Source organism: Oculina patagonica, chromosome 9, assembly GCF_052425735.1.
Source record: "Oculina patagonica isolate OP01 chromosome 9, crgOcupat, whole genome shotgun sequence".
NCBI lineage: Eukaryota > Metazoa > Cnidaria > Anthozoa > Scleractinia > Oculinidae > Oculina > Oculina patagonica.
In genome coordinates this window covers 9,826,059-9,840,431 of record NC_135766.1, presented here as the reverse complement: position 1 = coordinate 9,840,431, position 14,373 = coordinate 9,826,059, and the positions used below count along the sequence as shown (strand labels likewise).

The 14,373-nt window shown below is 37.4% G+C and overlaps 1 protein-coding gene across 3 annotated transcripts; it reads left to right on the top strand.

Moving 5' to 3' along the window:
* The first annotated feature begins 10,778 nt into the window (after positions 1–10,778).
* On the top strand, positions 10,779–12,869 carry LOC144665788 (N-acetyltransferase 8-like). Of its 3 annotated transcripts, none has more exons than XM_078527082.1 (3): positions 10,779–10,916; positions 11,430–11,544; positions 11,887–12,869. In XM_078527082.1, exon 3 carries the CDS (start codon positions 11,938–11,940, stop codon positions 12,607–12,609), a length of 672 nt encoding a protein of 223 aa, XP_078383208.1. In that variant the 5' UTR covers positions 10,779–10,916; positions 11,430–11,544; positions 11,887–11,937; the 3' UTR covers positions 12,610–12,869. The 3 variants fall into 3 exon arrangements, with proteins under 3 accessions (XP_078383208.1, XP_078383207.1, XP_078383209.1); XM_078527081.1 differs by having other exon boundaries at positions 11,860–12,869; XM_078527083.1 differs by lacking the exon at positions 10,779–10,916 and having other exon boundaries at positions 11,421–11,544; positions 11,860–12,869.
* Positions 12,870–14,373: the final 1,504 nt, after the last annotated feature.

Genomic DNA, 14,373 nt, shown 5'->3' with positions numbered 1-14,373 from the left:
ACTGATCGATATCAGAAGCTACCCTAAACTGGTGCGAGTTTGTGTTTCGTGTCCTATAGTTAACTAGTTTGTTCGGTTTATTTGACTTCTTTTGTGTTTTCAACCTGAAAACTATTACTGTGCTGCTTTCGTCCAATTATTTGAAGATTATTTTGTATATACCAAATAATGACTTCTGATATCTAAAACATTTTTTCATATCTCTTTTAGCTCGACTTTCGATGTTGTTTCCTGCCGCAGTCTATGATCAAAAAATAATAATCCTGTAATCTGTCCCTGTTTACTTCCAGGTTTGTCCAACGTTATCCTGGGTGCAAATACGTGAAAGTTGCACGCAGGCTCTCCAACACAGACGTCTTAGTGGTGTTTTGCAGGTATCGGAATGACTGGTGCTGAAAAACATCGATAAAGAGAGACTTTTAAGTGGTGGTTACACAAAGACCACTGCCAAGCTTATCTCTCGCAATTTAAATCATTAGGACCACTCCAGGTTCAAAACTAGACCACGATATGCTTAAAAAAATAAAGTTAATAATAAAAGTTGCTTTTTGTTTATGTTTACTGTGTATCACTGGTCCGACACTGGAGAGAAAAGAGAACTGTCACTAACGACAAATTACGAATCGTCGTTCAAAAATGTATCAGCATTGAACAAATCAGTGGAGACAGTTTTTGACCTTGATCACTGTACTCACTCGTTTCGATTTTTAAGCCTTGTTTAAGCTCAAGTCAAAAGCACTTGCAATACAAACCGAAAGGTTTCGCACAAAAATATTCACTTAGAGATAAGAAAAGTTATTTCTATGCATGAAACAAAAACAATATAGAGCCTAAATATTGATTAATGTGGTCGCTTGTAATCTTGGCATCCAGACAGAATTTTATTAATCAGCTTGAGTTATTAGCAACGCTTTTCGAATAGCATTACCTTCGCAATCTCTTTAAGATTAGGTATGTAATTTTTATCTACATGTAGGGGGTGGGTCATCTTATTGATTTACTAACTTTTAAACTGTTGTAGTATGCTCCTTAATTTCGAATATCGATGAGTGAAATTTACATTTGGTCAAAGGTCTAGTCAACACCCACCCGATTTAATACAGTTGGAACTTTACGTGGTATTCATTTGTTACTCATTTTGTTTTCAGCTTCTTCATAAGCAATTCTAGTCGTTTGATCACTTGGGTCCATCTTACCACTAACTACTTGAGTCGTTTAATTTTTTTTTCCGAAGTAATCTGTATCTAGGCAGATCGTACCTTCCACGTATGGATATTTCAATTGCACACCTTTTCGAATTTAAACGGCTAATACGTCACTGTCAAAGCTTTAAATTGTCCGGCCATCTGCCTCATCCATAGGCCATTTACAGCCGTAAAGAAGGTTAAGTGACATCGATGTTACCACATGGCAAGATAGTGATGACATCAAGTAATTTACGAATTACCAATTTTTTGATATCAAGACATTTACTTTTCGAATGCCTGTCTTTATATCTATCGTCTAAAAAAGAAAAATAGGACACGTGCTCATGACAGTGGTATGCTCCCACCTTTTCAGTCATTTATCTCCTGTCACAATTTATCTTAGCTTTAGGAGCTATAATGGGGGGGTACGGGATTGTGGCTTCTGTTTATTTAAATGTCTTAAATTAGTAATGTTTCATGAAAGTGGATTGCTCAGTCTTGCTGTGAACATCTCAGTACGAGATGGAGATTAGTCAATATAAAATCCACGTCAGAAATCAATTAATGAATAAACCCTGATAACCACATGACTTGAAATTTATTGAGAGTCCAGATGGAGATCACTAACGAAAGATAATAAAACAAACGTTGAATGTCTATGATTTCAACCGAGATGGTAACCCTTACAGTATTAAAAAATATCATTTAAATTACTTTTTACGTTGAATTAAGGCTAAGTTGACTTCTTAGTATTCACTTCTAAATCTTGTTAAGTTTTATGAGACTGAACACTCTGCTTGCATGCAGGTATAAAAAGACCTGGAAGAAACTCGTGTTGCTAAATGAACTTTTGGATGAACTTACATAAAGAGCACCGGTCACCTTGCGCACGTACGCAAACTTAAATCTTGGCTTCAAGACAGATAATGACATTACAACACAAAGATTCTGTTAATCAGCTTGAGTTGTGGGCAAATGATCCATTCTTCAGGTAACGAGGATATGTGCAACTTAATCTTGAATCACGGTGAGTGAAATGAATAAAGTAGGTCAAAGGGTTAGCCTTTTTTCTCTCATGTTGTGTTTAGTGCAGTTACCTACTCAGCAGGGGCAGTTGAGCTCTCTTGGTTGTAGCTCTTTAGTTTTGTCTGCTTAGTTAGTAACGGAAAATAACATTTACAAATCCGTCAGTTACAAATGGGGTACAGCTTTGCTGCCCATCAAAAATATGCTTAATTTTATGCAGTACCGTAAGGGATATTGACCTTCAGAATCACCCGCTTCCCTCTACCACAACGGTTTCAAGTTTTTGAGTTAGTAACCACCTGTAGGCACGAGAGACACGCTAGCATCGCTTTTTACTTATCGATACGAAAGAAATTCCAAGTGCAATAACTTTAGATAACTTTGTTAATTAAGTTGAATTTTCAATGTGTGCTATATCCATTTACGGGTCTCTTTTGTTGAAAAGTACTTGGAATACTAATTGCACGACTCCAAACATACACAGTTGCAAGCTCACAGACATTCCATCACGTCCTATCATTGAAACAGATTGTGCATCTCTTAAAAATGACGAGGCCGAGTTTGCTTAAATTAATTGGAAATTATGCCCCACGGTCTGTTTTTGAACTGCTTTTGGTACAACTTTTTTATACGAATTTTTAACTACACTAATACTTGTTCCAACTAAGGCAAACATCAAGAGAAGAGAATAGATAAAAAATTACGATAAGGAGAACAGTTGGAACGCTCAGGGGTCGTGCGAACCACTTGGACAATTGAAAAGGTCTACAGATAGTTTTCGTTATCTTATTTTGTTTAAGAAATAAAAGTACCTAAATGGACATTTGGCTAGACATAAATTATTAAAGAAATTACAAGTCTCCCAGCTGTTGCAACTATCATGTCATTGTTACGACAAAGTAAATTTGGTACAGTCTTGATCGAGCTTAGAAATCATGCACCTATAGTCACATATTGTTTACGAACTCATGTTTTTTTCATGGACATTTACTAGCACATCTCATTGTAGATATTTCAGTTTCGCTAATATTGAAAATTGTCTCTCAGTTTAACGGTAAGAAGAGAGACAAAAAAAAAAGGATTGACTATGATATAATTGTTCAAAGTACAAGATAAGGAAAAAACTTGGAATGTTAATGATCTGGAGTTAGGGGTATCACTTTAAAAAATTGAAAAGGTCAGCAAAAACATCTTTGTTATTTGTTGCGAAATAAAAAGGTTAGCGGATAGTTCGATACACCTGTATTTTTTGTAGACAATACAAGGAACACAGGTAGGTTTCCCCATTTTTTTAATTCTTGGGACCTTTCCGTATTGTCTATGCGTGCAATGAGAACTCAAAATGTGCTATTTCTATGCATTCATTATCCCAGTATGCATGCAATGAAAATTTAAAGATAATGTGTAATTTCGTCGTGAATTTTACGTTTTCTTTTAACTAGTTTTTGCAGTTAAACATCCTTTATTTTTTCGTGGCTAGTGGCGAAGGTTTATAGATTCTCTCCTTTGGCTACAATGAGTATGCGTTGACACCGAGTGATGCACTTGTCATCACATGTATACAGTTTCAGTGATACACTTTATAAGCACCGCTCTTTCCCTATCACGTTAATTTTTACAAACTGCCTTCCGGACTAAGTGTTGTACAGGCGTAAAAAACAAGTTTGCTGACTAACTGAGGGGTAACCATGGACCAACCACTGCATCTAAACTTGACTACATTTACTACTAATCAGTCTAGAACTCAAAGACTCATCACAGTTCAAGAGATGCTACTGGAGTACAGTTTGGTCATCATTGTGCTGGGATGCTTTGTCCTGGTTTCATTGACATCAAAAATAGTTCGAGTGCCTGGAGCACCTGACAATGGAGTATCCTGGATAAGTTTGCAGTTAACTTGAATTGTGTGAGCGAACACTGTCTTTAAAAAATATTCCAGAGTTTGGGGCACCTGAAGATAGGGTATCCTTTACTATAGAGATTGCAGTGAACTTGAATTGCGTTAGAGAAAACTTTCTTAGAAAATAGTCCCAGAGTTCCATCCGAAGACTCCCGGAGTATCCTGGACTATAGAGATTGCAGTGAACTTGAATTGCGTGAGATAAATTGGATTTCGTCTAGTTTGTGCTGGTACAAATGCGCGTGTATAAAACGCTGAAAATAACGGCATTTAATTTGGCAAGTTGCATTAATAAAGTATCTGAAACACTAGAGGAGGTTAATCACATGAAGAATAACGCTTGGGGCTATAGCACATTTAAACTGTGTAACAATGGAACATTTGTCATCGTTTATGGATCACTGTCGATTGTTTTGGCTTCAGTGTTACCTTTTTGCAGTATTAAATTATTTTATTTTTTAGTGAGTGACAACAATAGAGTAACCTTTTGACTGTAAAAAAGCAGACTTTTACCTCATTCAGTTGTTATCAATCGTTTACTGTATTTAGGTTGTTTTGGAAAGAAAAGGGAATTAATTAACCCGTGTCAAACGTGGTTAAAAGGCTGATTGGCACAAATATTTGTCAATAAATAGCTTTTGTACTTGGGCAATGTGGCGATGTTAGCATACTCTAGGTAAACTAGCTAGATACCTCTTAACATTGCATTGTTCTAAATTTTCATTTGTTATTATCTCATTATGTACATAACTGGTGAATATGTCTGTACGTGTTCTGGTGAAATTGTTTTCTAAGAAGTGCGAGGTCCTCCACAACCACAGGTCTTTGTGGTCAAGACCTGGGGAAAACTGACAACTGATAAATGTTCAAAGTTATTTCTTACAGTGAACAGATACATAATTATGGACAAATGAAGATTTTTTTTCGTGTGACATTACAATTTGTCAGTCGTTTAGCGTTTTATTTAGCGTTCTATCATGTAGTAATGACGTCAATCGTCTAGTAGTTTTGTAATCTTGCCAACATTACTGAAGGTTGTGCATTTTTTAATAGTTTCGTTGTACTCATAATCGCAGGAAAAGATCATTTTTGAGACGTATGGAATGTTCATTTTACTGTGTATACCAATAAGCGAGTTTACGATGAGAGAGACTAATCTTGTGTTTTCTGCGTTCCCAAGCTAAGTATTTTATTAAATATTGCACACATACACCTTAGATCTTAGCACTGTCCCGGAGAAAAAAAAATGGCCAGTCTTATTCCCTTAATAAAATTCTTATATTTTTGGATTTTTGAAACTTTAGACGCCTCCTAAATTAAAACATCGGGATCTTAAATGAAATTTGGTAAATTGGATAGCAGTGAATTAGAGCTGTCGCAACACACATCAGTTATGTTATTTGATTGCCAAATAGTTGATTAAAACTGTTTTATTGTAGACCTAACAAGGAACCCAGCTTTAGCAATTTAACTCTTAAAGTTTCTTGAAGCTTTCTATCGTCAGTACTTGCAATGGAAACTGACAATGAATAAATAAGAGTACCTTCTGTTGCACGGACACGAAATAATTTTAAGTACGGTCACGAAATAATTTAGTATTGTACCTTGCATTGTAAGTTCTTTTCAACTGGTTTTTGCAAGGGGGCATCCATAGAACTCATATTTTTTTTCGCGGTTGGTGGCCAAAATAAGACTCACTGGGGACTCACTTCTTCGGTTGCAATGAGTATGCGTTAACTTTCTTACTTAAGATGTAGTTAAAATTATTTGATAAAAGTTGACACTGGCTTAAAATATGTATATTCCTTGTCACCTTTATCTGCATGTATACAGTTTATTGCATAACACCAGGGACGCATTTTTAATTTAAATTGCCTTCCACACTAAGTACTTTAAGCGGCTTTCACACTTTAGACAGTGTAACTATTGGCCAACTCGTGTTGGCAAACTCGAGTTGGTGTGTGTGAACGACGCAGCAACGGCAAACAAGTTGGCCAACTGTTGGCGACAAATATATAGAACTTGTCTCTATTCTCACCAACAGTTTGCCAACTTGTTTGCCGACTGTTGTTGTGTCGTTTACACACACCAACAGTGTGAGTTTGAGTTTGATTTTGCCAACTTTAGTTTGTCATGTGAAGGCCGCTTTCTCGGCAGAGGTCAGATAACTTCATTAATTGAGGAGCAACTATGGACCAACCACTGCCTTTTACCTTGACTACATTTGCTACTAAGTTTGCAGTGAACGTGAATTGAGAGGAAGGAATTTCATTTCGTGTACTCTTAAGCTTTATTTTTTACATGTGTGACAAGGCTGAAACAAGAATACTGAAGGAAGTTACATTGACAGGTATCAATGTTAATCGCTAAAATAGAGAACTTTTGAATTCATCAATACGTTCAATAAATTATTTATCCTGCTGTTATGAAAGGAGAAACAAAACAGGCCTAAAAGTGTGCAATAATGAATAATTTTTATCATCAATGCACAGTAGATTGTGTTCGCTTCAGTAGCAATTTTTCAAATCTTTTTTCTTTATTGTGTGAAAACAATAGCGTTAGAGTGACCCATCGACTTAAGCTTGTTCAAATGATGTATGTCAGCTGTACCAGGATTAAAGTCATATAAAATAAATGTAAGTTCTTCGCCTGTCTTATCAGTCTCATCAGTTATGCACCAAATTTCAGTAAACAACAACAAAAACAAACAACAACAAAAACAAAAAGCAAAAAAAACGTGTAGCGGCATTTGGCTAGTCGACTATCAATTTTGTTTTGTTCTTCACCAAACTCAGTTTAAGTGACTTAAATTTGCTTAAAAAATATATGTACTTCACGCGATCGAACAATACTGAAATTTCTTTAAGGGGGGGGGGGGGGGGGGGCCAAAAAAAAAAAAAAAAAAAAAAAAAAAAAAAAAAAACCAAAAACCCCCCCCCCCCCCCCGGTCTGAATAGGGTTAATAAAGCAACTCATATTTTTTCGAATAATATAAAAATCTTAATCGAGTCAACAAACCTAACGTTTCCAAATAAAATATAATGATTCTATTGGATCAACTAAAACCGATCCCCGTCCTGAAACGGTTGGACTGCAAACGAAAATGTGAATCATAAAAAAAGAAAAGAAAGAAAACGCCTCTTGTTACGTAGTAACAGTGCTAAATGTGTTATCAGTTAATTTCTCAGAAATTTGCCCACCATGACTAGAAATACTTCTTGTTAGTAAGTTGAGATAATTTACAAATGGTAAATTTTATAAATTTGTCACGCTTGTAAAGTATGAAGTGTCACTCATTGTTTTTACATTGCCTCGTTATGTACTCGACAGTTAAAAGCATCAGTTTCACCAGAACACGTAGCAGTAGGTCTAATCTTTAGCAACACACGTCATTATGGTATGCGCAAAATAAACAACCCTATGGGCCCATTAATGGGCTGCTGACAACCCCGAGGGGAGGGGAGGGGGAACTCCCTATAAAACAAACGGGGATGCTAGTCGGAAATGTTGAATGAAACATTTAAAGGAGACCAACCTGGGCGTGCTCAAGCTTTCTGTGATCCCTAAAGAAAACCAAAAATGCTAAAAATAATTAACAATTATTCGCCGAAGGCGAAGTGATTATTGTTGAATAATCCCCGAGACGAAGTCGAGGGGATTATTCAACAATAATCACTGAGCCTAAGGCGAATAATTGTTTTAGTATAATTTTTAGAGGTGATCATCAAGAACTTAAAAAATAACGATAGAAAACAAGAAAACAGCAAACACAAGTGTTCGCTTGCATACGGTGTAAACTAGTTTAATTCATCGATTACAATCAGAATGTATTTAGTAAAGCAATAAAACGGAAAAAAACAAACACTATGAGAAAGACAGATGTCCAGTACCTTTGTATGATTGTTGATGACTTCTAAGCGAATGTGGGAATCCTCTCGAAAATGAGTAGCTCCGGTGAGAAGAAAACTAAATAAGCTTAATGTTTGCTCAATCGATCTGACTGAGTTTCTCATCGATCGCCAAAACCGCCGTGTTTACGATCATTTCTAATGCCTTGAGAACCATCTCTTGAAAATATTTTCGGTCCAAAAGCCTTGGTAGTTAATTTGAAAAATTCCCAGTGTTTAAAATATCCAGGACTTGGACTGGTTTCTTTTTCAAATCAAAGAAATTTTCATTCAGCAAAAGCGGCCATGTTTACTTGCCTGGATGTCAAAGGTGGCGTGGCTAAGTAACCAAGCCCTCAAAGCTATAATCACCTCGCGCGGGGTGATTATAGCCTCATAAGCCGAGCTTCTCGACCAATCAGAATGCTTCACTTCTTATAATCACCTCTGAAATTATACTAAAAATTAATATTTCCACATTTCTACGCGTACAACCCTAAACGAGACCTTATCGGCAAAATATTCGCGTCTTGTCCGAAAAAAAAAACACTCAATAAAACGGAGACCAAAATCCTTAATTTACGACCCAAAGCGAGACGTGGATCATCCCCGTCTCTCTCATATGGGATCCCCCCTCCCCCTCCCCCCCCCTCCCCACTTACCCCACGGGTTGACAACTTCTATAACTGACGCTGAAACAATTGCCAGGGTTCTTTTAGTGTCAACAGACATTCCATGTATAATTACACTTCAGTAAATACAGTATATACCCGGGAGTATATAACACGATAGATTTTTTTTCCCTTCTTTTTCAAAAGGTCAACCGAACCTTTTCTAGTTAAGAAGAGAATGTTGACCACACAATAAACGTTTGTTTATGCAACATTTTATTCTAGATACATCAGACAACATAATCTACATCATGCCACTCATGCCACTGTTCATGATCAAGGATTTATCCAGATCGTTCCCTTGTATTATTATGCAACTTGACTTGTTCAATTGCCACCCTGTGGATATATATATATTTTTAAAAAAAAAAAAAACTTTACTTACAAAACGTACAGCAGCTGTTCAGTTATTCCATGCGGGAAGATTAGAGCGGTTTTCAATTGAGTATCGTAAAACCAAAACCAAAGTAATCACTCTGGCCAATCACAAAGAACACAGACGTGAACAATCCAGTGAACCAATCAAAACTCGAAGCAAATACGTGTAGCTGGCACGAAGCGCGGGAAAACGTGCGCGAGCGAGTCACGATTGGTTTTGGTTTTAGTTCTGATTGGCTGAGAAAGTGGCGCGAAATTTTTTAGCCAATCAGTAAGCGTAGTAATGCAAAACCAAAGCAAACGCAATTAACTTTCGACACTCATGCCCTCTGGTGGCGGTGTTTTACTGCCGGTCCCATTTGGCAGGTGCCAAATTCGACGTTGTCCGTACTTCATCGCAATTTCCACGTTAGTAATTTGGCTTGCTTTGTAAAATGTCCGTTTTTTCTGACCTTCTAAGAAAACGGTGAAACCAAAGATGGCAGAACCAAGATGGTTAGTTTAATGACATCATATGACCTCATTAGGCATCAAAACAAACAAACATTACGTTATTTTGTAGAGCTAACCTTGTACATCCGAGGGCTTAAATCTTTTCTTTTCTTCAAACGGCCTATTAGATTGCCCGAGTTATGATTTCAAAATGGTTACTTCAGGTGGTGTCTATGCTAAATAATGTTGTGTAAGCTTCTTTTTTGAACTGAAAATGTATCATGAATTACCGTGATGTGTCATCATATTTTTTTTCTCCAGAGGTTTGACGTTTTCTGGCAATCTTGTTTTGGTAGATTTGTCAGCCTTCAAGCATCTTTATAGTTGGAGGCATTGAAATAAATGTGTGGATTTTGCTGATATAATGCAAACATATTAAGTTTCCAGATGAAGAATCCAACAACTGTGGTATTTGAATTTTTTTTTTTTTCTGGCCACCCAAAGGCAGGCAAAGTCCAAAAGAACCTAGTACGTGTATTGAATACACCTTGCTTTAGACATTACCATTCACGAACCTTTCCCTGTATCTCAAAGAGTATTATAAATGGTATGACTGATATGTTTTCCGCAGTGGACTTTGAATGGAAGTACGTACCCTTAGCTCTTTCAGAATGGGGACTGAGTGCAAGCGAATCGCAAAAGTTTCCTTATTCCGCGATCTGCAAGTGGGACGGCTTCGAGTCTACAGTAGATGCTTGTTTGGAAATCCCATTGTGTCTTATAATTGTGTGCGCAGTTTACGGTTCCCAAAAAATTGTTAAGAAGCATTAAAATAAGTGCTGCCTATTTTTTACAATCGTTCCTAATAACAAATACGCTCTCTCATGGCACTAATTCCTTTGCGTTCATTGATTATTGGTCACGTATGTTTAGTTGAAGTATGTTTATTTTCAAGCCACTCCTGTCCGCTGTTTTAGCAAAAGCAATTGGACGGGACCCTTTTTGTCTAACACGTTCTATTTTCCGGGAGAAGTTTAACTTAGTTCCTATACTTCTTAGAAATTTGACATTTAGTCTTTTCGTTTTCTTAATCTGGTCTGTTTTTTTCTTCTAATCCAGAAATATTGCAAATAAACAATTACATCCGGATATATAGACAATACGCGCTTGATATATTAGGCATGCATGTTATTGAGTTATTTTTAAACATCATCATGAGGAATCATTAGCGACCTGTATTCAGTTACAATACCAGCACGTACAAGTTTGTCAAGGATATGCAAATTAGGAATCCTGACGACATTGCCTCACTTGATGTACCGCAGGGCCGGGCAGGAGGAACTGGGACGCTTTTTTTCTCTTCTTGTATCTTGGCCTGCTGTACCCTTTTCGACAACCAAGAGAGAAACTTTTTTTCCTCAAGCCGGCTTGTGAAGTATGTTTCTTTTCCTGTCTTCATTTACGTCCCCGATCTGACACTAATTTCATCTCATTCACGGTCGTCATTGTAACTTTCTTCATAAATCAACACAAAGACTCCAGCAACACTGTAGATGTTAAATGCATACGTAAGCCAAGAAAGGTTAATGGAGGATGATGGAATGAAATAACCTTTTTAACCATGAGAATAGAATGAAAGTAATTTTTGTACCGATTTCGTTGTTCCCTTCATCTGCTGCCCTTCATGCATATTGTAATTGTCCCTGGCTTTCTTACTCATTAGGTAATTCATCTTTTAGGCTTCTTGTTCTTCCAAGATATAGATTTTGTTCTTGAACCAAAACAACTTTATTTGTTAGCAAATTTATTGTTTGCAGTAATTTGTCAAATGAACAAGAATATTAGCCGTTGCCTGATGCTCGTTCGAATAACACCTTTAAGTCAAAAAGTCATTGTTGTCTGTTTAGATGCTCAGGTGTTCAGTTTGAAACTCGTTCTGCTTTCGTAGATTGTTGCTGTGAGTTGAGGGTTAAAGTGGTTCCGTCTGGATGTCCTTTGTATGCCACTAACAGTTAGAATAAAGTCTGTACTGAAGCAAACCCAACACTGCCTCAAATATCAAGGTACAGTAAAAATATGCAATATGCCATGCCAGTTGCCAATAGCCCAATTCCGATATATTTAAACTCTAACTTGGCTTCGAGGCTTGGAGGAATAAAACAAAAGAAAGGATTTATTCACCCTTCAATCTCGATGTGATATTTTTTGTTTTATTCCCCAAGCTTCGGAGCCAAGTAAGAATTTTAATATATCGGAATTGGCCTATTGTGATTCGAAGAACTACTACAGTTTAAAAGTGCCAGAAGCAATTGAGATATGATACTTGTTTTGATCTTGCAACAATGATATCTAAGTCAAGTTCTCCTGTTCATTCTCAGTAAAATCCTTATTCATCTGTCTTTAAGACGTCGTCTGCGACGTTTGCTGAAGCATTTGGTAGTAGACAACTCTCTGGGATGGCAAACGACACTTTCCTAATAAGGGCGTACAACAACGCAGATCTTCAGGACTGCCAAGAGATTTTCGCTCAAGGTATGAAGCAGTTGATCAACCTGGTAGCACGTGTTGTTTTCCCAAAATACCTTCGGTTTTTTGCAGCACTGAGCGTATTTGTTCTCGCCGTTCTTGCTGCATTACAGTGGACGGTGACAACACTTCTTCTTTACATATTTACCTGTTTCTTTATGTTTGCCTTCTTGTATATCCATGTTTATATGGAGTGCTGGAAGTTCATCAATTCCTGCCTTGAAATGGATTTAAAGAACATTGAGAAGAGTTACATGTCCAACGATGGCTCTCACATGTGGGTAGCTGAGTGGAATGGTAGAGTTGTGGGCATGGTGGGACTCATTCATAAAGAAAGCCACAAGCCAGGAGTCGCTGAACTTCAGAGGATGTCTGTATCACCAGTTTGTAGACGAATGGGAATCGCCAGGAAACTGCTTGATGCACTGCTCAGCCACGCCAAGGACCAACACTACGAGGAGATTGTGTTGACTACCACCAGTGCGCAAACACCAGCCATTCAGTTGTACAAGAAATACGGCTTCAAACTCATGGACGTCTTTCCTCATCCCCAAACGATTCTTGCAGATCTTCAGTACTTTCGCTTTGAGCTTCAGTTGTGAGTTGTCAGTTTTCTTGAGATGCTGCGGGTATGCAAGAGTAGACTGGCGCTATGGTCAGCGAATACTGTGTGCAATGCACAATGTGCGAAAAAACCCTCTGCGAAATAATTGTTATATCGACTGATTCAACTGAAACTGGAAAGGACATTTCTTGCTTGAGCAGTGCTGCGAAGTTGTCATTTATTAATTATCCCATTGAAGATGTCAAATGAAAATAGATGTTTGCCCAAAACAAGAATATAAGCATGATGATAGCATAATTTTCCATCTATCTCAAACACCCTGTCTGCTCACTAAAGCATTACCTTTCTTTCCTCATTTTATCTTCCTAGATTTAAAGCTTTTCCTTCTGTTTTAAAAATACATCACACCAGAGTCCTATTTGAAGGTGGCTTTCTTATCCCACCCTTGACGAAGTTGCTCTTCTATAAATCTCCCCTCGCTCACGCTGCTACCCATCTCGTATTTCAGTTGTTGACCTATTTTTGAAGCTTAAAGCTCCTCGCTGTTGGAATCAGTAGGCAAACGTTACAACACCTTCCTTCAGAGGTAGCTTCCAAGTTTTTTTTTTTTTTTTTTTTTTTTGGGGGGGGGGGAGGGTGGGGATAAATGGGATGGGGATGCACGTCGTGTGTAAATTTAGGTTTTTTGTCTCACTCAGGGTGTTCAGAACACAGCTGTCAGGTCAAGGTCTCGTTAAGGGCTGCACTTGGCAAAAAAGAAACAACAACAACTACCGCCATACTACGTTGGCAGTCTCGTGAGATCAGACATGAATAATGTCTGTTTGAGGCGTCTAAAAAAGCATAAACCACGCCCAAAATGGTCTCATTTTGATGTTTAATTCAAATTTTCCGAAAAGGTATCCTCGTCCCCTTTCAAATCAGAGTTCCTTCGGGGTTGGTTTCTGTACGGCCGAGTTTGCATAGACAAGTAGACTTTAATCATAAAATTAGAACGATTGCCGGTGATATAAACACAACTAAAAACAGCATAAAACAAAAAAAATAGTTCAAAGTTATCTGTGTGAATATTTGAAGACAATACAAAAGTTAAACCCAAATGGGGAAAAGGATTCCTTTGATTTGGTAAGGACCTGATGCCTCTATTGTTGTGCAAATTGGGCCCCAACACAAAGTTTTGTTGAATTTGTTACTCCCGCCCAATTGATACACTCCTCCGCTTGTCTATTTCCTTGCATTCGTATCTGTTTTCTTTATAGAATGCAATGCAAATTTTAACCCTTTCCTATATATTTGCATACGAACGTCCGGTTTTACAATCATTCTTATAATGTATTTCCTTTCAATGTTTTGAAAACATATCTATTGGTGTGCCGTTGGAATAACAAACAATCCAAGTATTTTATCGGTACGGCCTGGGAGTTGAAGTATAAAGGTCTTCCATTACAAGTAGCTAGTCCAATTAAAGGCACTCCTTGCTTTTGTCAAGAAATTTCCAGTGAAGTAAAGAAATCCAAACGATCTATTTAAAGAAAGCAATTATCATTCATGAAGAAAACTTATCCTTGTCATCGTGTTGTATCAGACGACATTGTATCTAGTTTGTGTTTGATCCAGGATTTACCCCTAAAAAAGGTCAATGCGCTTTAGAGTGTTGGCAAAATCTGTCACGTCTCCTCAAAACTGAACTGTACTGAGAAAAGAAAACTGTTAATACATTGTTTCAAGCCTAGGCGCAAACATTTCTGTTAATCTGTCAAACAGTTGCAAGAATTTACCGGCTATATATAATTTGCCAATG

Excerpts from the sequence above, each read along its gene's own strand:
- LOC144665788 (XM_078527082.1), top strand. The coding sequence starts at position 11,938 with ATGGCAAACGACACTTTCCTAATAAGGGCGTACAACAACGCAGATCTT.